Here is a 25906-nt window from a genome sequence, read left to right on the forward strand (position 1 = left end):
GCCATAGTAGCTGTAGGAAGAAGAGTTAGGAGGCAACTGCAGTAAAGCAGACAAATGGTGCTGATTATAGTTAGGGAGATGGGGAGAAGCAGAAAGATGCAGACACATTTCAGAGGTGACAGGACGGAAAGTATTTAAGAGTAGTTCTAGGTTACTAGTTTGGGAACCAGGGTGATAGTGGTACCATTCATGGAAATAGGAAATGCCTTGATTAGAGTGTAGGTTAAAAATAAACTTGAAGTCAAACTCCTATAGGGACAAATATCAAACAACTACAATAAAAATCCAGAAAGGAGTTTCTGGTTAATATCCCACATGTATTTTTGTGCGATCACACATAGCCATTCCTACATCGCTTAAATTAATATAACACTTCATCACAACTAATGTCACATGGTGGTCTTTTGAAATTCCAGGACAAAATGAGAAAAGAAAAAAATACAAAATACCAAGAAAATGTTTATGATGTACATAAAATTAAAAGGCAAAACATGATTACCATTTCATTCCCTGATCACTAACATCTCTGCTAGAGATTTAGGGGAAAAAAAAAAAACAAAATATGGCAACTTTTTTCTAATTTATGGTCATTAAATAACTGGTAAGTTTATCATAGGGTTATTCCTATACTCCTCACACTGAAAAAGGTTGGCGATAACATAAACAAAAATTCTCCCATTATAGCTTGAAAAAATATATGCACATCACACACACAATTAAAAATATATTGATCTTTAAAAGAAAAACAGACAAAAGAAAATAGGGATTCCTCTCTCCACCTCTGGCAAAATCTGTGAATGAGGAAGGGAAAATAAAAGCATATAACTGGGATCTAAATCAAAAGGTCACATTATTGTGAATATTTCAGTCAAATCACTTGTTCATTTTAAGCCTTAGGGTTTGTTTTTTTTTTAACTTCTAATATATGAGTAATACCTACCTCCCAGATTTGTTATGAGAATTACATGAGATGTTTTTCAAAGTGCTTTATGAATTTTAAATCTCTATAAAAATAGTACTCACTATAAATTTTAAAAAATCCAACAAAGCATAGAAGAATGCTCAGATCCATGTTAATTATCTCTACTGTTTATGTACTTTTCTTGAGGCCAAGTAAACTGAAAAGGAATAAGTAAAACATTGAGCTTCTGTAAATGCTAAATAATCATACCATAAATTTAAAACTTCTAGGGAGCAAAGGGGTCAATCCTGAGAAATTGTCAGTTCTGAAGATATTCATGTCCCATCAATCCTGCTTTTCTATAAGAGGCTGTTTTGTTGAATACTTACCTACAAATCAAAAGCACTCTAAACTATGGATATGAGCTATATGTTTTTAATCCTTAACTAGACCTCTGCTTTTAATCTAAGACTAAGATACAGTTTTAGATTAACATGGTTTAATGTGATTTTTAAAATACTCTGAGGGTAAAAAAAAAAAAAAAAAAAAGTAATTTAATTTGTTCTTTGCTGTAACCTTAGCTCCCAAAACAGGGTCTGTACTATTAAATAATGAAAATGGATGTTACAGAAGGGGGGGGGGAGGCCAGTATTATTTTCAGTGAAATCTAAATCACCCCAACACTTAATGTAAATGAAAGATGTATTTTCATCTAAGTATTCAGATACAGGGATGGCTATATAAGTCATGCCTAACAAGCAAAGCACCATAAAGTATCATAATGTTTAAAATTTTCAAGTATCTTAAAGAAAGAGTAGTCTGAGCTGTTTCATGTTATAGCTTGGATATATTTGTTTTAAGAATGTTAATTTTAAAATAGACCCACTTAATTTAATTCTATCAGAAATATATTGTAAATCTTTAAAAATGTCGGTTTCTTAAACACTCATAAACTTATTTCATAATGCATGATTTTCTCTCTTGTGTTGGTTTCAACCTTAACAATCCCTAGAAAATAGAATTCAAAGTTTACCAATTATTCTTATTATAGAAGATAGTATTTATGTCACATACACTTTTAATCAAAACTAGCTTTATAAATACAGTATGTGCAAACATCTACCTAATGGTACTACAAGAATGGTATGAAATTATTTTATGTATATGAAAAAAATTCTCTGAAAACATTCCCCTCCTTAAACAGAGAAAAGATAAATAATATAAATAGTACTAATTAAAATTTTTATAGTTACAAATGCTGCCAAATTTAGGATTGTTAAATTACTCTTTTACTTCTAACAATAACTGTTTAAAGGAATGTACAAGTAATATTTTTTAAATCAGTTGGCCATATACTGTAATGTTTTGCTTTTTACAGTTTGTGCTTTTTATTTTTACATCTGTATGATCCTTTTAGTTGAAAATTATTATCTTTAACTTATACAGTTTATTCATCATTTTAAATGATTTCTTTTTCACACTCTCAAGTTACTTTGTAAGATCAGTAGGGTGCTGATTTTCAAATTTTTGAACCCAGTCAATATAATTTATTAACTTGATTGGACTTTTCCACAGTAATTAAATAATTATAGATTTAAGTACATAATTCTAGTAACATTTAAAATGTAAGCCTCCTTTTAAATTACATTAGCCCTAAAAGCATTTGAATCTTTGTAAATAATAGTAAATTATTAACAAATAGTGATAAATAAAATCAGCAATCTGTGAGAACACAACAGATTTCCATTTTTTTTTTAAAAGTGCCTATAATATGATATCAAAATTAGGAAATGACATCTTTCCATTAGGCATGTGATTATTTTACAGTATTTGTTGACTTCCCTCTATCACACCAGTTTAAGAGAGTTTGATTAAACCCAAAACACAAACCGAAGATTGTAATGCCGTACCTAATACCTTCCAAACTGGCTTTGGAACAGTCTACTACTTCATCACATTGTATTTTATTTTATTGTCTTTTCATGAAAAGGAAAGTCTTTCATTAACTGGTAACATAACATTATAAATATAACCTCCCTACTCCACAGCTCTAATTTGAATTTTTGACTGCCACTCCTGCTATTCAACTGTCATCTTCTTTATATGATGAAGAAGAGCATCTTTTTCCAAGTGAGCCTCTGCAAGAGCCATTTTAGCTTTGGCCAATTCCTGTTTAAGAGATTCATTCTCTTCCATGAGCTGAAATGATAAATTTGGAAAATAAGAGAATTTAATCATTTTAAGAAAATACAGACTATTCACATAGCATCTAAAGGTGTGACACATGGGGTAGTAAAAATACCCAATGCTGGAGAGAGTGACTTAAGAAGAAATTGCTTAGAGAAGCACTTTAAAATGTTCATAAGTTTTGACTCAGCAATTTAAAACAAGAATTCACTCCTAATTTCCAAATCTATTGGTGCTTTTGTTTAATTTCAGTTTCTCTAGACATCTCTGTGGTTTACACACCACTCACCTTGCTCTTCCTTCCTAAGCCTCTCTCTTTTGACTTTCACGCCTCAGCTGTTTCATGTTTATCTCTTTCCACCTACAGACATTTCTTCTCTTCCTCTGCTGTTTATGAACCCTTAAATTTTACTACACCGTTAGATTCCATAACTGGTCATCTTATCACTTGAGTCACTCTCTTAGATGATCTCATCTACTCCTATGGCTTTATCACATAACTTGATCCAGCACAAACCTCTGTCTTGAGCTACAGAGCCATATTCTGAATATCTCTGACCTATATTATGAATATTCTCTTTAAATATTTTCATCTAGATGGCCAAAAGATCAAGATTAAGACAGCTCAGGGGTCCCTGGGTAGCTCAGTCGTTAAGTGTTTGCCTTTGGCTCATGTCATGATCCCAGGGTCCTGGGATTGAGCCCCACATTAGGCTCCCTGCTTGGCAGGAAGCCTGCTTTTCCCTCTCCTACTCCTCTGCTTGTGTTTCCTTTCTTGCTGTGTTTCTCACTGTCAAATAAATAAAAGAAATCTTTAAAAAAAAGAAAAGACTCAGTTCAAGTATATTATCCTCTTGGAACTATTCCCTAAACCCTAACCATGAAGATTTAATGATAAAAATAAGAACTTTCTCCCCCCACCAAATACATTTATACAAATATATTAATACATATACATTTAACTTCAAAGAGTTCTCAGACTTCTTTTATTTCTTTTTAAAAGATTTTATTTATTCAACAGACCGCGATAGATCAGAAGTAGGTAGAGAGGCAGAGAGAGAGGGGGAAGCAGGCTCCCTGCTAAGCAGAGAGGCCAATGCGGGGCTCGATCCCAGGGCCCTGAGATCATGACCTGAGCTGAAGGAAGAGGCTTAATCCATTGAGCCACCAAGGCGCCCCTCTCAAACTTCTTTTAGTCCCAGCCTAAGAATTCCTGCCTTATAGACCAAGTTGGGTATTTCCCTATATTTCTCCAGTCTCCAGCACAACACTTGATATGGTATGTTATGACCTCAAATTACACACCCCCAACTTTCCTACTAGACTTTTGAGTTTCATGATAGGGATGATACATTGTTCAATTTTACATTCTTAGCTCAAAGTTGACATCCAAAAAATCCTGGTGAACAGATGAATGAACTCATTCTTTGGTTCTACCATAAAGAATTAAAATTCTACTAGATATTGTAATAACAAGAAGAACAGCTCAAATGTTAAAATATTAACAAATATTAAGAGGAAGGATAAGAAATGACAGTATATTCACAACCATGTTACTCTGCCATTAACAATAAATATGAAGCATACATAGCAATATGGAAAAATATTTGTTAAACCATGTTAACAAAATATAGTGTATTACTAGAATAATAATTGTTTTGAAAGATTATGGAAAAGAGCATGAGAGGAAAAACTTTTAAAAATATATTGATAGTGGGACGCCTGGGTGGCTCAGTTGGTTAAGCAGCTGCCTTCGGCTCAGGTCATGATCCCGGCGTCCTGGGATCGAGTCCCACATCGGGCTCCTTGCTCCACGGGGAGCCTGCTTCTCCCTCTGACTCTGCCTGCCACTCTGTCTGCCTGTGCTCACTCTCGCTCTCTCTCTCTGACTAAATAAATTAAAAAAAATATATATGTATATATTGATAGTACTGCAGAAAGTTAGACTGTATTAAAGTTGTTTAAAAATATTTTCCAATTCTGAAATATTACAATACTTATGCAAAGTTAACAATTAAGACGAAAAAATAAATATCCTCCAGGAATCTTTTCCAGATTCCAAGAACTAGTACTCTCCTAGACTACAACCTCCGTGAAGACGGAATATCCCAGTCTCACTCGACACTATTTCTATAGCATCTAACACAGTGCCTAGGCAAACACTCATAAACAAGCACTCAAGAAACATTATTCAAATAAGTAAATAAATAATGTTTGAACTTTTTCGTATCTAATATTTTAATTGCCCAAACTGAATGAGAATAAATTAATTTTCCCATTACCTGTTCCCTAGTAAAGTCAAAGCAGCATTCAGGAAAGTTAACTGGCTGAGAAGGCCAAGGAACCTCTGGACTCGTCTGAGTGGCTTGAGTGACACTGTGTTGTTTCTTCAGATCATACTTTTCACTGGTAAGCAGCAGTGAGTCACTTTTGACTTTTTTTTTCAAATCATTTCCAGTGTTAAGCATCTGAGAATCTGATCAAACAAACAAAATGCTCAAATAACATTGTAAAATATATGATAAATACTAAGTTCTATTGTTAAAAAATACATCTCTATTAGTATGAAGACATTATTATTAAACAGAAAAGCAATAAAGTCAATAAACAAAAAATCTTGTTTACTGAAAAGATAAACAAAGTCAACCAAAGTTTAAACTGACAAAAAAAAAACAAAAAAGAAATTACCAGAATCAGAAATTAAAAAGGTCACATTACTATCAATCTTACAGAAATAAAAATGACTTAAAGAAATACTATGAACAATTGTATGCCAATAAATTAGATAACTTACATGAAACAGAATAACTACCAAACTACTAAAATGGACTCAAAAAGAAATGGACAATGCAAATACACATATAGCAAATAAAGAGGTTGAAATAAGAATTTAAAAAACTGACCACAGAGAAAAGTCCAGGCCCGGGGGCTTCAATGGTGAATTATATCAAAGGTTTAAATAACAATTAATTACAAATTTTTACAAACTTTTCTAAAAATTGAGAAGCATTTCTGAATTCATTATGTGAAGCCAGACAAATCACAAGAAAACTAAAATCAATATCCTTAGAAATATGAACATAAAAATCCTCAACAAAATATTAGCAAACTGAACCCAGCAATGTATATAAAAAATTAGATACCATGGTCAAGGGAAATTTATCCCAGGAATATAAGAGTAATTTAATATCCAAAAGTCAATTAATGTAACACATCACATCAATACAATAAAACAAGAGCCACATGATCATCTCAATAGATGCAAAAAAATATTTAATAAAATCAACACTTTCCCATGAAAAAAACACTCTGCAGACAAGGAACAGAAGGAAACTTCCCCAACTTGATACAGAGCATCTACAAAAAAACCCACAGTTAATACCATACTTAATGGTAAGAAACTGAATGTTTTCCCACTAAGATCTCAACATTTTTACTCAACCTTGTCCCAGAGGTTCTAGCCAATGCAATTAGGCGAACAAAGTAAAAGGAATCCTGATTAGAAAAGATAAAATGAAACAATCTTTATTCACAGATGACATGATCTTGTATATAGAAAAAAAAAAAAAAAAACAACTAAAGAGTCCACTAAAAAACTCTTAGAACTAACAAATGATTTCAGACTTCCTGGCAAGATACAAGGTCAATATACAAAAATCAACTGTTAATTCTAAATACTTGCAATAAACAATCAAAACTGAAATGAAGAAACAATTTATTTAAAATGTCATCAAAAGGAATAAAAAACTTAAAAATAAATTTAACAAAAGAAAGTATAAAATTTATGCTCAGAAAACTAAAAGTTTTCAGTAATCTCTTCGATATCAGCCATAGCAATGTTTTCCTAGATAAGTCTTCTGAGGCAAGGGTAACAAAAGCAAAAATAAACTACTGGGACTACATCAAAATAAAAAGTTTCTGCACAGCAAAGGAAACAATCAACAAAACTAAAAGGCATCCTAGGGAATGGGAAAAGATTTATTTATTTACTTATTATTTATTTATTTATTTATTTATTTATTTATGTGAGAGAGAGAGCAAGCAAGTGTATGATCAGGGGAGGGAGGGCAGCGGGGGCAAAGGGAGAGGGAGAGAGAATCTCAAGCAGACTCTGCACTAAGCATGGAGCCAGAGGTGGGCTCGATCTCACCACTCTGAGATCATGACCTGAGCTGAAACCAAAAGTAGGACACCTAACCAACTGTGCCACTCAGGTACCCTTAGGAGAAGATATTTGCAAATGACATTGCCGATAAAGGGTTAGTATCCAAAATATATAGAGAAGTGATACAACCCAACACTCAAAATCCAAATACTCCAATGAAAAAATGGCAGAAGAAATGAACTGAACAGATATTTCTTCAAAGAAGACATTCAGATGGCCAAGAGACACATGAAAAGATGCCCAACGTCACTCACCAATATCATGGAAATGCAAACCAAAACTATAATGAGATATCACCTCATACCTGTCAGAATGGCTAAAATCAAACACACAAGAAACAGTAAGTGTTGAGGATGTAGAGAAAAAGAAACACTGTACACTGATGGAGATAATGCAAACTGGTGCAGCCAATGTGGAAAATGGTATGGAAGTTTCTCAAAAAGTTAAAAATAGAACTAGCCTTTGACCCAGTAATCACAGTACTGGGTATCTACCCCCCAAAATACAAAAACACTAATTCAAAGGGATACATGCACTACTAATAAGTTTATTGAAACATTATTTACAACAGCCAAACTATGGAAGCAGCCCTAATGTCCATGGATAGATGAATGGATAAAGAAGATGTGGTCTATACTAGAATGGAATATTATTAGCAGTAAAAAAGAATGAAATCTTGCCATTTGCAATGACATGGCTAGAGCTAGACAGTATAATGCTCAACAAAATAAGTTACTCAAAGACAAATGCCATGCAATCTCACACATATGTGGAATTTAAGAAACAAAACAAATGAGCAAAGAAAAAAAGAGAGACTGAGAAAACCAAGAAACAAACTCTTGAGTGTACAGAACAAACTGATGGTTACCACAGGAGAGGTGGGTGGGGGGATGGGGTGAAATAGGTGATGGGGCTTCAAGAACACACTTATCATAATAAAAAAATAAACAAACCCAAAACTATTATGATAAACACTTCATACCCACAAATGTCTATAATCAAAAAGCCATTTAATAATGACTGTTGGCAAACAGGTGAAGTTGGCACCCTCAAACACTGGTAAATATGCAGAATGATGCCGCCACTTTGGAGAACAGTCTAGCAATTCCTCAGATGATTAAAAATTTACCATATGTCCCAATAATTCTATTCTTAGATATATACCCAAGAGAAACAAACTTATACAAACATTTATAGCAGTATAATTCATAATAACCAAAAAGCAAAAATGACTCAAATGTCCATTAAGCAATGGCTGGATAAACAAAATGCGGTGTGCCCCATATAACAAATATTATATTATTTGGCCATACAAAGGAATGAAATACTAATATACACAACAACACTAATGAATTTAGAAAATATCAAGAAAAAGAAGTCACAAAAGACAATAATATTGTGTGATTTCACTTTTATGAAGTATCCAGGATGGGCAAATCTATTGAGATGAAAAGTAAAGTAGTGGTTGCCTACAGCAGAAGAAGGATTAGGGAGAGACTGCTGGTAGGGATGGGGTTTTTTTTAGGGTGAGGAAAATGTTCTAAAACTGTGGCGATGATTGTACCATTTGTGAGCATACTAAATACCACTGAGTTATGTATTTTAATTGGATGAATGGTATGGTATGTGAATTATATCTCAAAAATGTTTTTATTAAAAAATAATTATAAAACACAAAGCAGTGAGTATCTTCACACATCAACATATTTTCTTACTTTTTGGATTACACATAGAGCACTTTGGTTGCCAGGGAATAGAAGCCCAACTCAAAAAACTTGCTTTTAAAAAAGAAAATGCACCTAAAACTAATGTAACATTATGTGCCAACTCTGCTTCAATTGAAAAAAAAAAAAAAAAGTTTTAAATAAAAAAGGAAGAATATTTGACTTGAATAGGGAGTCTAAGTGATGGTGCATTCAGTCATGGCTGGATTCTGGGGTTCATAAAATGTCTTCAGGACTGTCATTTTAGGAACCTATTTCTCAAGTCCATGTTTCCTTTCCTTTGTGTTGGACCAGTTACATGATGGCAAAGGTGGTTACCGGTGACCCCCAAATAAGTAAGCTCTACAGCTTGTGACCCTTTCTCTCTCTCTGTCCTTATCAATTCATCAAAAAGACTCAACACTTGGGTCACAGTCAACACATGTCACTATGTCCCAAAGGCTGAAGTCTTTTGATTGGTCAAGCTATACCTTATTCCCACTTTTGTGATAGGGTCACAAGATTATCAGTCCACCAAAATTAACATAAAATCAGCGAATGGCAGTTTGCCAAATCAAATTATATTAAGTGGACTGCTTAACATAGTATTCTCCTTAAAAAGATTCCAAGAAGTGGATAAAGTAAAAAACAAACATTTTTTAAAGCTTTAAATTTTTAAAGCTTTAAATTTTACTGCCAAATTACCCTCCATGAAGATTCTCTCAATTCTACCCCTATTCTGTATATATAAAGATAGACAGATTCCATTATATAGATAATATATATATAGATAACATATCTATATATATAGATAGATATAGATATAGATAATGGAATAGTTCTATCTACTTGGTTATGTGCCATCAAGTTCAGTTTTGGTCTGTTCTTGGCTTCATTTTACAGTGGTCTCAAATCAGAAACTATTTTTTATAATATTGTCTTGGATCGATTATGTTTTCAGTAGTATAAGTAGAAAAAAACTACAAAAATTGTTGTACTGGTTCAGACTAACATACCTTCAGCTTGGTATTGACTATAAGAGAAACCTAAACACTATGCCATGGGAAAGCCAAGTTCTCCAGTCTTTCAACCATAAAAAACTAGTAATTTAGTCATTTATAACGTACTTTCATTCTCAAACTTTTAAAGAACAAAACTTCTTTTAAATGAAATCTGACCTGGAATGCTAATATAAACTAAAGATAAGAGTTGGGTTACATTAACTATAGTTAGGATAGTAGAGGACCCAGGACTTAATTCTATTTAGCTTACATCCCACTACTCATCGGATACTAATAATAATGAAAAAAACACTAAGTAATTCTGAAATCCATTTATTTCCATCATTGTGAGATGGAATGAGGAGAGAACTGGGTAGGAGAGGGACAGAAGGGAAGAGGAAGACATATGCGGAGAGGGGAAAAAAGGAACGAGATAGAGGCGGCGGAAGAGAGATGGAGAGTGGAGAAGGCAGGGGAGGGGGAATGGGAAAAAAGAGGGATGTATGGGGTGAGGGGAAAGAAAGAGGGAGGGTACTTAGGGAGGAGGAGACAGGAAGAGAAAAAAAGGAAGGAAATGGGAAAGAAGGGGCAGCAGGAAGAATGTAAAGAGGAGGACTGGAGAGAGAGGGGAAGACAGAAAAACTGTGACTGAAGCGGGTGACTGGAGTCTATTACAGTAGAAAGGCCTATTTCCTTTTATTTGCTTTAAAAGCGTTTCTTCCAAGTTTTTAGGACAAATTTTCATGAACAAATCTATGCCATTCATAGATGAAATGTGCAGTATCTTACAGTAACCTACTTATCCCCCAGCACAGGCTCCTTCAACTTGAAGAAGTTACCTGACACGTCTAAACTTAAATTTCTTCATTTGCAAAACAGAGGTGATAAGAATACTTGCCTCAATTATCTCAAAGGGTCTGTAAGAATGAAATTAGTTAATACTTAATGTAAAAGAACATTATAAATTGGCAGGCATTATTCAAATATTAATCATTAATAATACCACAGTAGGTATTGATAAATATTTGACTTTTAAATATAGACTTTACTAGTTATTTGTTTATTCCAATAGAAGATTTCTATTCATTTTTCTTCTCTGGTCATACAGACTCTTCAGAGTTTAGGTTTTACACAGTTCACCAGGTTTCATAACCTTCCCAGTTAGGAACCATTACAGCAATAATTCTAGGAAAGTGATGGCAGAGTTTCTTATCACAGACCTTTAAATGTACAGCACCACTCCCCTACAGCATTCTGATAAAATCTAATAGTCCCTTCCTCACAATCCTTTTGGTTGAGAACCAGTGCCATAATAGCTATTGCTCCCGATGGGAGTATGCCAAGCCCCACCTGTACTGGGTTGGAAAAATGCTATGAGCCAGTATACTACTATTAAAAGTAATTAATAATACCATATATACATGGCATGGTATATACACATACATCACATACATATATACACTCACCAATAAACATTTCCTTTTTCTCTTATTAGTAGTCTTATTTATATCTAATTAGTCATATTTCACTGGAACAAGAAATAAACTGTAGTTTAGTGTTGTAATTTTTTGAAAAATTATGTCTCTCTAATTTAAAGCGGTTATTTAAAAACTGCTAATTGGGGACGCCTGGGTGGCTCAGTTGGTTAAGCAGCTGCCTTTGGCTCAGGTCATGATCCCAGCATCCTGGGATCGAGTCCCACATCGGGCTCCTTGCTCCGCAGGGAGCCTGCTTCTCCCTCTGACTCTGCCTTCCACTCTGTCTGCCTATGCTCGCTCTCGCTCACTCTCTCTGACAAATAAATAAATAAAATATTTAAAAAAAAAATAAAAAAAAATAAAAACTGCTAATTGTATTTAAGAATGTCCCAAGAAAGTGTGAAGTACTATGATAAGCAGCAAAATAGGTATGAAAGCACTTATTCCTTTATGATTAGACCTTATTTAATCACATTAGAGCAGCTGCTAGTATACCTCAGAATAAACTCAAAGAACAGGAAGAAATGAAGAACAGTATCAGGTAAGCTGCCATTACGTTATCACAGCAACAAACACCTACAACTAATTTTGAAATAGCTACCAATAAGATTCTTTTCAATTCTCTTCCTTGCTAAATACATCTGCTTCAGGGGAGGAAAAAACCCAGCATAGCTTACCATTTCTTAAAGAGCTGTTTGAGAAAGTCAGGCCATTCAAATCATCCCCCAATGCCCTTATAACTTCTAAGCAGCACATAAAATTGTTAATAGTGATTTATTATGTCTGGTGTATTAGTTTAAGTCATATTTATAATACATTACCATACTAGCTATATGGGTGATATACTAGGCTACGTGTTACATTATATACTTCATGCACTGAAGACTAATGCAATTAATTTCTACATCATAAGAAAAATAACACAACATCAGTCATCAAATATTAACAATCTGCTTCATGACTCTGCTTTTAGGAACACATTAAAATAAAATATGAGACACTCTATATAAAAACAAAGCATATCTGTTTAGGTTTAAAATATGCTCTTTCCAGTGCCAATGGAAAAAAACTTTAAAATAAATTATCTTGGATTTTGTACAATGCTAATATCCTCAGTAACACAACATACTTTTCCATCATCCCAATAAGTTTCTGAAATGTATATCTACAATAATTTACATGTATGAGAGCTGCTGTTTAAATTCATATAGTACTCTGAGTCTTGATATTTTTATGCCTGAGTTCTCACACTTTGAGTTTATATTTTTTAAAAATCTAGGATATGCCTTTTCTTCTAACATGTCATCACTACCTAAACTGCTTTGCTGAAAAGACCCAAATAAGCGTCAATTTAAAGACATAAGAAAAAAATATTCATAAAATATAATACATTTAATGAAGATCAGCTTCTAGTTTTCCAAAATGTAGAAATAAGGTAAATATATGTGAGACATGATATAATGAAAAAATAAAAAGATATTATCTTGCCTTCATTAGGGTAGACTAATAATTCAGATATGATTTTTTTGAAACTCACACTTTTTTTAAAAATACTTTTTTATAAACATATAATGTATCATTAGCCCTAGGGGTACAAGTCTGTGAATCACCAGGTTTACACACTTCACAGCACTCACCACAGCACATACCCGCCCCAAAGTCCATAACCCAACCACCGTCTCCCAACAACCCCCGCCACGTTGCATCTCCACTTCCTTATATTAGGGAGATCATATGATAGTTGTCTTTCCCCAACTGACTTATTTCACTAAGCGTAATACCCTCTGGTTCCATCCACATTGTCGCAAATGGCAAGATTTCATTTCTTTTCATGGCTGCATAGAATTCCATTGTATAGATATACACCACATCTTCTTTACCCATTAATTTGTTGATGGACTTCTAAGTTCTTTCCATAGTTTGGCTATTGTGGACATTTCTGCTATAAACATTCAGGTGCACATGGCCCTTCAGATCACTACATTTGTATCTTTAGGGTAAATACACAGTAGTGCAATTGCTGGGTCGTAGGGTAGCTCTATTTTCAAATTTTTGAGGAACCTCCATGCTGTTTTCCAGCATGATTGCACCAGCTTGCATTCCCACCAACAGTGGAGGAGGGTTCCCCTTTCTCCGCATCCTCGCCAGCATCTGTCATTTCCTGACTTGTTAATTTCAGGCATTCTGACTGGTGTGAGGTGGTATCTCACTGTGGTTTTGATTTGTATTTCCCTGATGCCAAGTAAACACACAACTTTTTAGAAGACAAATGCAAACAGAATTTCCATATCGAAATGATCTTCATGCAAATATATATCTTTGCCTGATCAGTGATTTGCTTTTGCCTTTAATGCATTAAAATACAGTATGCAATTAGCAAAAATATATACCTAACTGTAAAACATAGATAAGAAATGAAGGGGAAAACACTCAAAGTGGAGAAATTTCAAAGCACCTGGATTTCTTCTGTTTAATTGAAAAAAAAATCTTTTTTAAGTGAACTCTACATCCAACATGAAGCTTGAACTCACAACCCCAAGATCAAAAGTCACATAAAACACCTAGATCTTTAAATCAGATTTTATTCATCAAATTGATACTTAATTCTATTTCTCCAATATGCAAGTGCATTTTTCCAGGTATTATAAAACTCTTATATACAACAATATTTGTTTTCTTTAGCAAACTGTAATGATTTGGTAAGTTAGGTTCTGCATTTAGGGATGGCAGAAATACCAAGAATCAATCTTGAGTAACAGAATTTTAGAGTCGGGAAGTCTTAGAAATAATCTAATCTCACTCCATTGCCAATAATTCCCCAAGAACTACTTCAAGGATGTCTTAAATCTATCAATTTATCATTATTTAATATAATATTAAAATCAATATTTTATTTTCTGCTGCTCTTTCGTGTTAATGACAAACCCAATTTCATTCAAAGGAGAGAAATGGTTTGCACGTTGTTATATTTCCTTGAGATTCAATAAACAGAAGTTTCATAGGCATTTAAAGTTACCCGTTTTTGAACCCAAATACATACTCATATAGACACATGCACATATACATGTATAAACACATATATACATAAAATTAGAGCTGTTAAAACATGTTATTCAAATTCCCCATAACTGATTTTTATGTCCTTATTTCTTAAATATTTTTAAATGTACTCTGAAGAATGTTAAATTTTCTCAATAAAATTATAGTTTCTTAAGATATGATTCCAAACAGGTTTGCTCTCTATTTTTTAATTATGTTGTTAGATGGATCAAGGTTTTTGAATGGTGTGTGTTTTCGGAGGTCTTTTAGCAATATGAAATCTTTCTTTGGGGCCAACACCTTTAAGAGGCACTTCACCAAAGAAAATATACAGATGGCAAATAAGCATATGAAAAGATGCTCTACATCATATACCATCAGGGAAATGCAAATTAAAACAACTTACCACTAAACAATGATTTAGAATGGCCAAAATCCAGAACACACAACAAATGCTAGAGAGGATGTGGAGCAATAAGAACTCTCATTCACTGCTGGTGTGAATATGAAATGGTACAGCCACTTTCTTACAAAACTAAACATACTCTTATAAGACCCAGCAATCACATTCCTTGGTATTTACACAAGGGAGCTGAAAACGTCCACCAAAAAACCTGCACATGGATATGTATAGTAGTTTTATTTACAACTACCTAAAACTGGAAGAAACCTCGATGTTCCTGCATAGGTGAATGGATAAATAAACACATACAATTACTCAGCTCTAAAAAGAAAACAGCGGGGTGCCTGGGTGGCGCAGTGGGTTAAGCCTCTGCCTTCAGCTCGGGTGGTGATGTCAGGATCCTGGGATCAAGCCCCACATCGGGCTCTCTGCTCGGTGGTAAGCCTGCTTCCTCTCTCTCTCTCTCTGTCTGCCTCTCTGCCTACTTGTGATCTCTCTCTGTCAAATAAATAAATAAAGTCTTTAAAAAAAAATAAAATAAAAATAAAATAAAAAGAAAACAGCTATTAAGCCTTGAAAAAAAAAAAGGAGGAATCTTTAATGTATATTATAAATGAAAAAAGCCAATCTAGGAAGGCTACATAACAGATGATTCCAAGTATATGACATTCTGGAAAAAGTAAAACTACAGAGACAGTAATAACACTGGGGCTGGGGTGGGGAGGGAGGATAAATAGGCAGAGTACAGAGGATTTTCAGAGCAATGAAACTATTCTGTACATTACTGTACTGGTGGATATAGATCACTATAAGTTTATCCAAACTTACAAACAATGTATAACACCAAGAATGTCTGTAATATAAACTATGGACTTTGAGTGATGATGTGTCAATCAATCATAACACAAGTAACTCAGGTGGGAGGCTATGCACCTGTGGGGGCAGCAGGTATACGGGAAATCTCTATACTGTCCACTCAGTTTTGCTATAAACATAAAAATGCTCTAAAAAGTAAACTCTAAAAAACACCTCTCTGTCCCATTCTCTACTTTTAGTTTTAACTTTAATGTTATCTAATACTCACTTCCTTTTTCCTAGCCTTTGGTATATATTTTTTTCACCACCTATTTTCAGTGCTTTTGTCATTTTATTTAGAAGGACTATCTTCTTGCCACACATACCTGGAATTTTTTCTCCTAACACTATCTTAGTGCCTCTGTATTTTAACAAAGGAATTTAAACCATTCAAATTTACTACACTGACTTCATTGCTATATTCTAATTTAATGTTTTCTACTTACCATGCTTCCTTTTTATTCCATTTTTAATTTTCTGCCTTTCGTTAGATATTTTTTTTAAGACTTATTTATTTGAAAGAGATAGAGTAAGTGAGAGAGAGCACAAGAAGGGGGAAGGGCAGAAGAAGAGGGAAAACCCCCCACCTCCGAGCAGGGAGCCTAACATGGGGCTCAATCCCAGGACCCTGGGATAATGACCTGAGCTAAAGGCAGACGCTCAACCAACTGAGCCACGCCAAACACCCTATGCCTTTTGTTTAGATTAACTGGGTATTTTCATCTAGGTTTTTCCCCAGTCATAACGGCTTAAAGATTATTCATTATTTTTGGTCATCTAAGGTTATATATACATTATCAGCACATATTACTTAAACACCCATTGTTCTATCAAAGTCTAGTGTGACTTCCCCTTTAGAAGGAAAAAGAACTTAAAAAAAAAAGCACAATTTTATTTCCCTGTTTCTCTTCCTTTTCCCCTCATTGCAACCTCTCATACACAGGTCATTTAGAATTTTGGTTACAAAATACCGATTTTCCTTATACATGAACAAATATTCAGACAATTCCAAGTTTTACTAGTTTCTTTACTTATTGCTGTTCCTTATTAATTTTTCATTTTATTTATTTTTAAGATTTTATTTATTTGACAGTGAGAGATCACAAGTAGGTAGAAAGGCAGGCAGAGAAAGAGAGAGAGAGAGAGAGAGAGAGTGGAAAGCAGGCCCCCTGCTGAGCAGAGAGTCTGATGCAGGACTCAATCCCAGGACCCTGAGATCATGACCTGAGCCAGAGGCAGAGGCTTAACCTACTGAGCCACCCAGGCGCCCTAATTTTTCATTTTAACTAAGCAATTCTTTCCATTAAAAAAAAAAAATTTTGTCCTTGGGCAACCGGGTGGCTCAGATGGTTAAGCATCTGCCTTCGGCTTGGGTCATGATCCTGGGGTTCTGGGATTGAGCCCCAGGGAGCGTGCTTCTCCCTCTGCCTCTGATTCTCTCTGTCTCTCATGAATAAATCTTTAAAAATAAAAAATAAAAAAACCCTGTCCTTATTTTTGCCTTTAAAATAAAAAGTAAAGTTCATATTATTTTCCCATAGAACTCTGAATATATTACTTAACTGTCTGTTAGCATCCAATGTTATCAATGGAGAGTCTGATTCAAATAAATCTGATTTCATCCTTTTTTTTTTCTCTCTAGAGGATCTTAAGATTTTTCTCTTTAACCTCATCATTATGAAATGTCACCAATATGCCTAAGTAAAAGCTGTTTTTCATTCACTTTGCTCTGCACTTAGTTGGCTCTATAAATTTGGAGGCTTTCTTCCTTCAAATTTGGGATATTTCATTACTTCCTTGATGATGTTTTCTATTTCTTTTTATCCTGTTCTCTCTTTCTGGAACTCCTGATAAATGCTAAAATTTCTGGCTCTATCTTTAGTGTGTGTGTGTGTGTGTGTGTAGCCTCTTGAACACCACAGGTCAAAAAAAGTTATGTTCAGGACACCTGGTTGGCTCAACTGGTTAAGTGTCTGTCTTCCGCTGAGGTCATGGTCCCAGGATCCTGGCATCAAGTCCTGCATAGGGCTCTTTGCTCAGCAGGGAGCCTCCTTCGCCCTCTGCCTGCTGCTCTCTCTGTTTGTGCTCACATACACTCTTTCTCTCTCTCCCCCCATGATGAATGAATGAATGAATGAACGAATGAATATATAAATAAATAAGCACATTCTTAAGGGAAAAAGAAAAAGCTATGTTTCTCCTACTAAATGCCCTCCCACCCTAACTATACACCTCAGCATCTTTACAGATTCCTTTCCCCTAGACTTCTTTGTTCCCATGGCACACTGAACAGTGTTTTGCTAGAACTATAGACTCTGGAGACCCTTTGCCTCTCTACTTTCCTTTCACTCTTTCCCTGTTCTTTGTCTTTCTTAATGGTTACCTCAGTGTTTTTACAATACTTTTAAAGCTTGGTTTTGCTCCTCCCTTTTTTAGAATATATTTTGTTCAGTCTTCTATATCGGTGCTATCCAAACAGCAACCATTTGATAACATGTGACTATTAAAATTTAAATTGAGGGCGCCTGGGTGGCTCAGTGGGTTAAAGCCTCTGCCTCTGGCTCAGGTCATGATCCCAGGGTCCTTGGATCGAGCCCCGCATCAGGCTCTCTGCTCAGAGGGAAGCCTGCTTTCTCCTCTCTCTCTCTCTGCCTGCCTCTCTGCCTACTTGCGATCTCTGTCTGTCAAATAAGTAAATAAATAAATAAATAAATAAATACATCTTTTTTTTTATTATTTAAATTGAATAAATTTTAAATAAAATTCAAATCTAGTTCCTTGGTGGTACTGGACACATTTCAAGTGCTCAAAGCCACTTCATTATAGATAATTGAACATTTCCATGAGCATGAAGTTAGCCCAGTCATTAAACAAGTATGTTTTTTTAAAGATCTACTAAGACAGTATTTTAGCAGATAGGGATAGCAATGTACCAAATGAATTCCTGCTCTCATATAGCTTACATTCCACTCAATAAATAAGAAAGAATATAGTATATCAAAGGTTCTAAGCATTCACTGAGAATAAAGCAGGGTTAGGAAGAAAAGGGGCTGTTGAGGATGGAAGAAGGATGGGTGGACGAAAATCTCTAAAAGGGGAGATTTGATCAGAGACTTGCTAAAAGTAATGAATCAAGGCATGGGGATATTTGAGGAAAGTGAATTCCAAGCAAAAGCAGTAGCAAATAAAAATGCAGAGATAGGAGTATGCCTCTGACAGGAGGCCAGAGTGAATGATGCAAAGAGGGAGAATAGCAGGAAATAAGGACAGAAAAAAGCAAAGAACAACATCATGCCAGACTTCATAAGCCCCTTGGTAATTTTAATTGGCTTGAAAAAGGAATCCAGTGGAGGGTCATTAGCTGGGAAGTTATTTGATATAAATTACATTTTTAAAATGGCACTCTGGTTGATGAGTGCAGGGAAACAGAGGCAGAAGGCATACAACTTAGGAATTAATTACAGAAATTCAAGCAGATTTGAAAGTGCTAGTGTTATAGATGGTAGGAAAGGTCCAACTCTGGTTATCTCTTAAAAATAGAGCTGGTGGGTTTCAGGTGAGCTATTACTTTTTTATTTCAAAGACAAGACAATTCTCTTTAACTGGTTATTTTCCATAGAGCTTGCTCTTATTTTATGAACTCAAAATCCTATTATGTATCTGTAAAACTCTCCACTTTTCTTTAGCATCAACTGTATTACTCATTTATTTTTTGTCTCTTACTGATTTTTGAAGTAGGCATTTTGTCATTTCAGCCATCCAACATCAGAATCCCTTGCTGTATTTGAAGAATTTTGTAGTTTGAGTTTTTTGGGGAGTAAAGTCTGCTTCCTTCAATAAATGTTAGAAAATGCTACCAAAATGTCCAGATTCTTTCTAAGTATGTGACCCAACTACTGCTAATCAAATTGTACTCACCCTAGATTTCCCTAAGATACTAAAGAAGGAAAGGAAGAAAACTTTTTCTGGGGACAGCAGCAGTAACAGAAGAGGCAAGGTCAAGTTCCTAAGTAAAAAAAACTCAAAAACTGCTGGCTGCAGCAGCTGCAGTAAAGCTGAATTTACTCAAAAATAGTGACAGTAGTGCAAAATGTAAAATCAACTGTCCAGTGTCAGGCAGCAGTGTTTCCCATCACACTAGATTACACTGTACAGTGGTTTGGGGGCATGGATCTGGAAGATAAACCTTGAGCCTGGTTCCCCAGATCTCTCATGATTCTAAAATATATATTTAAGAGCTTTGATAAAAAATAATTCACATAAAAAAATAATTCAGGGGCGCCTGGGTGGCTCAGCGGGTTAAGCCTCTGCCTTCGGCTCGGGTCATGATCCCAGGGTCCTGGGACAGAGCCCCGCATCAGGATCTCTGCTCAGCAGGGAGCCTGCTTCCTCCTCTCTCTCTCTGCCTGCCTCTCTGCCTACTTGTGATCTCTCTCTGTCAAATAAATAAATAAATAAATCTTTTAAAAAAAAAAATTCACATGACCCATTAATCCAGTTAGAGTAAATGACCCATAGGTTTTCAGTATGCTCACCAACAGTAACACCATCACCATGATCAATTTAAGAACTTTTTAAAAAAAGATTTATTTATTTATTTGAGAGAGAGAGAGAAAGAGTGAACAGAGAAACGGACAGAAAGAGCAGACTTCCTGCTAAGCAGGGAGCCCAGCACAGGGACAGATCCCAAGATTCTGAGATCACGACCTGAGCCAAAGGCAGACAACCAACTGAACACCCCAGGTGGCCAAAACATTTTCATCACCCTCAAAATCCACCATACCTATTAGCAGTCTCTCCCCATTCCTTTCCATCCTACCCACAAGCCCTAGGCAACCACTAACTTACTTTCTGTCTTTATAGATTTGCCTCCTCTGGGCATTTCATGCAAATGGAATCATATAATATGTGGTCTTTCATGAATGGCTTCCTTCATTTAGCAAAATGTTTTCAAAGCTTCCATGCTGTAACATGTATTAGTACTTTATTCTTTTTATTGCTGAACAAATAATCCATTATATGGATATATCACATTTTCCTTGTCCATTCATAGCATGATACTTGGGTTGTTTCCACTTCTGGGCTATTTATTATGAATACTGTCCTTGTCAACATCAACATTTGTGTACAAGTTTTTGAGTGAACCTCTGTTTTTACTTCTCTTGAGTGGAATTGCTGGGTCATAAGTAATGGTTTAACTTTCTAAGCTACTGCCAAATTATTTCCCAAGCACCCACACCATTTTACCAGCCCAGCAATGTAGGAGGGTTCCAATTTCTGCACATCCTCCCACCACTTGTTATCATCTTTCTGATTAGTCATCTTAGTGGGTTTGAAGTGTTATCTCATTGTGGTTTTGATTTACATTTCTATAATGGCTAATGATGTCAAGCATTTCTTCATGTGCTTTTGGCCAGCCATTTTTATATATTCATCAGAAAATTATCTGTTCAAATCTTTGCCTATTTTAAAATTGGGTTATTTATCTTTTTCAGTTTCTGTTCATTTGTTTTTCAAGGAACAATTAATAACAATGTAGATAACATATACTTATCTAACACGGTTTTTTTTTTTTTTTAATCACTGAAGCTAAAGCAAAACATCCTATTCACTGGGTAAAAAGGGCCTGCTTAATGTGTGTACACTGCAGTGCAATATAAAAAGTACAAACTAATTATAATTTCAGAACTTCAGAATTTGAGTGTTAGCATTCCCTTTTTTTCACATGGGAAAAGAAAATACTTTTGAAAATCATTTGAGGGGCACCTGGATGGCTCAGCTGGTTCAGCAGCTGCCTTCAGCTCAGGTCATGATCCTGGAGTCCCAGGATCAAGCCTTTCATTGGGCTCCCTGCTCAGCATGGAGTCTGCTTCACCCTCTGCCCCTCACCTTGCTTTTACTCTCTCTCAAATAAATTTTAAAAAATCTTTAAAAAGAAAAAGAAGAAAGAAAATCACTTGAAGCTTGGAAAAATTCCACAGTTATATTCTTAGGATCACTGTGTAAGGTCTTTATGATTCATATGAGACAAGGGGAGCTTCGAATCAACATTTCAGAGAAGACATTCCAGTCCACATGATCTCATCAGTCAGGAGAATGTTGCTGGCAATCGGTGCAGAAGCAAAGTAGCTGTCTCTTTACAAAATAGTTACCCATATGCCTACTTCGGCTGCTACCATTGGCTCACCTGTGTTCAAGTTCACACCCACAAGTCGACCTGATTCTGAACTTTAACATTTCCTGAAGGTCAAAACCAGAGTTCTGAGCAAGAATAATGAGCAGTGCTTGGAATAATGAGCAGTGCATCAGCAAATGCTTGAACTACCAAGCTGGGCCTTCTTCATTACACTGGACTTATATTTAATCTGGCTTCTGTTTGTCATTACTACTTCACTGCACCAGTACCTGGAACTACACAGCCATCATCAATAGCATTTTTAACAGCCCTCAAACCGTCTCCTATTGCATCTTTGCTCTGAGTGAGTGTGTGCTTATTTGGCCCTTTGACCAACAGTGTGACAGATTGAGGATTGTTATATTTCTATTCTCCAATGTATACTAATAGACAAGTCCTGCATGTCCCAAACAATCAAGATTTAGGTCATTAAAAGAATTTAGAGCTACTCCACCACAAGTGAGACTCAGCCTTTCCATATTCCTCCTTTTAGGTCTACACAGAGCTACTATGCTTGTTTTGGCAATAGCTTCTAAGGAAAAGGGGTCAATTCCCTTTTGATTAATAACAAAAAATCCTTTATCTGAATCACTCAGACTTCCTTTTCCATTTCTATTATTTTTTTAACTCGATCTTCAATGAAGTTTCTTTCAGCTTTTACAAGCTTCTCTCTTCTGCACACTTGTAAAAAAAAAAAGCTAGAATTCACTTTTATTTTTTCATATTCTAATGACACATTGCATATGAGGATGTATGCATTTTCTACTTTTTTCATATCAGGATGCCATGCCCCATGGTCCAAAACAAAACCTCCATTTAAGCTTGTATTAGTCTCAGATTTATGTTCACCTCCATGATCTCAAATATGAAGAGGTCAATAGGTTCATCTTGTTTTGTTTTAAGATTTTATTTATTTATTTGACAGACAGAGATCACAAGTCGTCAGAGAGGCAGGCAGAGAGAGAAGGGGAAGCAGGCTCCCTGCTGAGCAGAGAGCCTGATGGGGGACTCGATCCCAGAACCCTGGGATCATGACCTGAGCCGAAGGCAGAGGCTTTAAGCCACTGAGGTACCCAGGCACCCCAGGTTCATCTTGTTTTTTAAGGCCAAAATGGAGTCCACCTCAGCCTCTGTTAAGACATCAGCAAATTCAGCATGCACTTTAGCATGTAGAGATGTTCTGGCCACATCTCTAAGTATTTCCCTGTCCATTACTTTGCTTACTTTGACTTTTCCTAAAACTGAAGTACCTTTTCCTTTACAGCTTCATATTCTTCTATTATTATCCTGGGATGAAGACTTTCAGAAATGTAGCCCTCGAATGATCAGGACACTGGAAGTGTAACCATCACCAGTTATGTCATCCTGGGCTGTTACTACTTTGACTATTGAGGAGGCTGCTGGGTGTTGAATTTGCATTTCATAAAACAGCACACTGCCGGGGTGTCTGGGTGGCTCAGTGGGTTAGGCCGCTGCCTTCGGCTCGGGTCATGATCTCAGGGTCCTGAGATCGAGCCCCGCATCGGGCTCTTTGCTCAGCAGGGAGCCTGCTTCCCTTCCTCTCTGCCTTTCCTGCCTCTCTGCCTACTTGTGATCTCTCTCTGTCAAATAAATAAATAAAATCTTAAAAAAAACAAAAAACAAAAAACCAGCACACTGCCATCTTTAGTAAGCTTAATGTCTCTAGCACCAGAAACAAGCATCTTCATGGTGCCATTAGACCCCAAGTGGGTCCTCAGCACATCCTGCAGCCTCTGGGCCACACTGATGTTGACGGCCATGGCCTCCTGGGCTCAGGCCACCTCGGTCATGGGGTTCAGAGTCTTCAGAGCCACCACAGCTAATCAGCACAGGAAGAGGAGAAGACCTGGCATGCAGAGTGCCCCAAAACATCTCCTTATCTTTTCCAGTTTTGCATTAGAAGAGTTCTTTATATAGTCTGGATACCAGTTTTGCATTAGAGTTCTTTATATAGTCTGTATAGAAGAGTTCTTTATATAGTCTGGATACCCTTACCAGATATATGACATAAATATTTCTTCCATCCTGTGGGCTGTCTTTTCATGTACCTGATAGTATCATTTGAGGCATAGAAGTTTTAAATTCTGATGAAGTCCAATTAATCTACACTCTTCTTTTGTTATTTATGCTTTTGGTGTGGTATCTGAAAAGGCTTTCCAAGCCAGGGCCCTTAAGATTTATTCTTATGTCTTCTTTTAAGAGTTTTACATAATTTTATCTCTTACTTTAAGATTTCTGGTCCACAAAGAGTACACTTTTGTGGATGATATAAGGAAGAGGTCTAGCTTCAATCATGTATATCATGTAGTTTTAGCACCATTTGTGGAAAAGGCTATTCTTTCCCACACTGAATTGTCTTGGCACCACTGTCAAAAATCAGTTAATTATAAATGTAAGAGTTTATTTCTGGTCTCTTAATTCTATTCCATTCCTATAGTCTTTATAAAACTCTTTTTCTACTCAATTAGCTAGAGTATATTTCTTGCTTACAATCATGACTACTGGGGCACCTGGGTGGTTTAATCATTAAGTGTCTGCCTTTGGCTCGGATCGTGGTCCTGGGTTCCTGGGATTGAGCCCTGCATGAGGATCCCTGCTTGGCAGGGAGCCTGCTTCCGTCTCTCACTCCCCCTGCTTGTGTTCCCTCTCTTGCTGTGTCTCTCTCTGTCAAGTGAATAAATAAAATCTTTAAAACAACAACAACAACAAACATGACTACGGCCTGTTTACAATCATCAAATGTTTGAGTACTGTTGGATGTATGCTTAAATCATTTGCTTGACTACGGTTGTTTTTATTGAGGTGCCATAGTTGACAGGCAGTGATTGGGTGGGAGGAAGAGGTTGTGCTGCTGGGGTGAGAGATACCAAATTTTGTCAAAAGGATATAACACAATCATTCCCTTCGAGGGGCCTGGCAGCAGCAAAATCTATCCTCCATGTTTAAGTGAAAACCTCCCTGAAGTCTGCTATTTGGTTGAAGCACAGGAAAGGGTCCCAAAAAGAAGTGCCAACACTGTTTACCCTATTGTGTCAGGGATCTATTCTAATTTCAGCACTCTTTTTGGAAGATTTCTCCACATATGTATACATTTATAAACAGGAACTATGAGTAAATAATCAGCATATAAATTATTTAATTTTAAATTTCAGCAGGAATTCAATTACAATGGTTTTCATATATATACCTCTGATATGAAAAGAGCCATCATCATTTCTCTCCACCACAAGATGGTCAATATGAACGGTTACAGGAGCTGGTTCAAGGGATATTGTACTACTACGAGGACTGTCGTCCTACAGAAAGGAGAAACGATATCAGCACATTGTTAGTGAAGTAAATGATAAAATTAATCATTTCCTTAACAAATGTTACTTCAGTCAGTATTTTTAATGAGTTAGAAATTAATCTTTATATGCTTCAGTTGATAGTGAAAAATTGCCTATTCTATTTCTATGTTTTTCTAATTCCTAAGAAGGATCTCTTCATCATTCCCCCACAAAGACTACAAATGCACAAATGCATTTCAATAAATGCTAGTAGAGTATATACTGTAGAGATGACATATTCCTGGACATGAATCAAAGTCCAGGAAAGCAAAGTAAACATTTACAACATGAAAACATAAAAATACTTATTAACATACTTTTAAATTAATTTTTGTGTTAGAAACTTGTATCTTCATTGGCATCACTGTTGCAACAGTTTCATCTTCCAAAAAATGTTGAATATTAGTAAGAGAAGATGTAAAAAACTCAGTGCTAAAGTTTTCTATATGGCATTGCAGAAATCCATTTTTTTCTGCAAGCAAAGAGTGTATTACAGCACCAGGCCCACTCTCAAATCTCAGAGTAATCTCAGGAGAGGATTTGGAATGAATTATAGATTTATGATCTGAACCTACAGAAAAAGAACACATAAAAATTATAACTTATAGCACTATTCAAAAGTGTCACTCTCAATTATTTGTCATTAAGA

General features: G+C 35.6%; 1 protein-coding gene and 1 pseudogene across 4 annotated transcripts in view; both read right to left on the minus strand.

Moving 5' to 3' along the window:
- Positions 1-296: 296 nt before the first annotated feature.
- Positions 297-25906, minus strand: part of BLTP3B (bridge-like lipid transfer protein family member 3B) — a 107753-nt gene continuing 82143 nt past the window's right edge. For 3 of the 4 annotated variants that reach the window (XM_059186627.1, XM_059186628.1, XM_059186630.1), the window contains 4 exons: positions 25575-25828; positions 25116-25224; positions 5371-5564; positions 297-3100 (listed from right to left, as the gene is read on the minus strand). In XM_059186627.1, coding sequence (XP_059042610.1) covers positions 2981-3100; positions 5371-5564; positions 25116-25224; positions 25575-25828 — 677 coding nt within the window. In that variant the 3' untranslated portion in view covers positions 297-2980. Of the gene's footprint in view, positions 3101-5370; positions 5565-25115; positions 25225-25574; positions 25829-25906 lie in introns of those variants that run through there. The other variant, XR_009356918.1, reaches the window with a different exon arrangement.
- On the minus strand, positions 19050-23703 carry LOC131839314 (T-complex protein 1 subunit zeta-like; annotated as a pseudogene).

Source organism: Mustela lutreola, chromosome 8 (assembly GCF_030435805.1).
Source record: "Mustela lutreola isolate mMusLut2 chromosome 8, mMusLut2.pri, whole genome shotgun sequence".
Lineage (NCBI taxonomy): Eukaryota > Metazoa > Chordata > Mammalia > Carnivora > Mustelidae > Mustela > Mustela lutreola.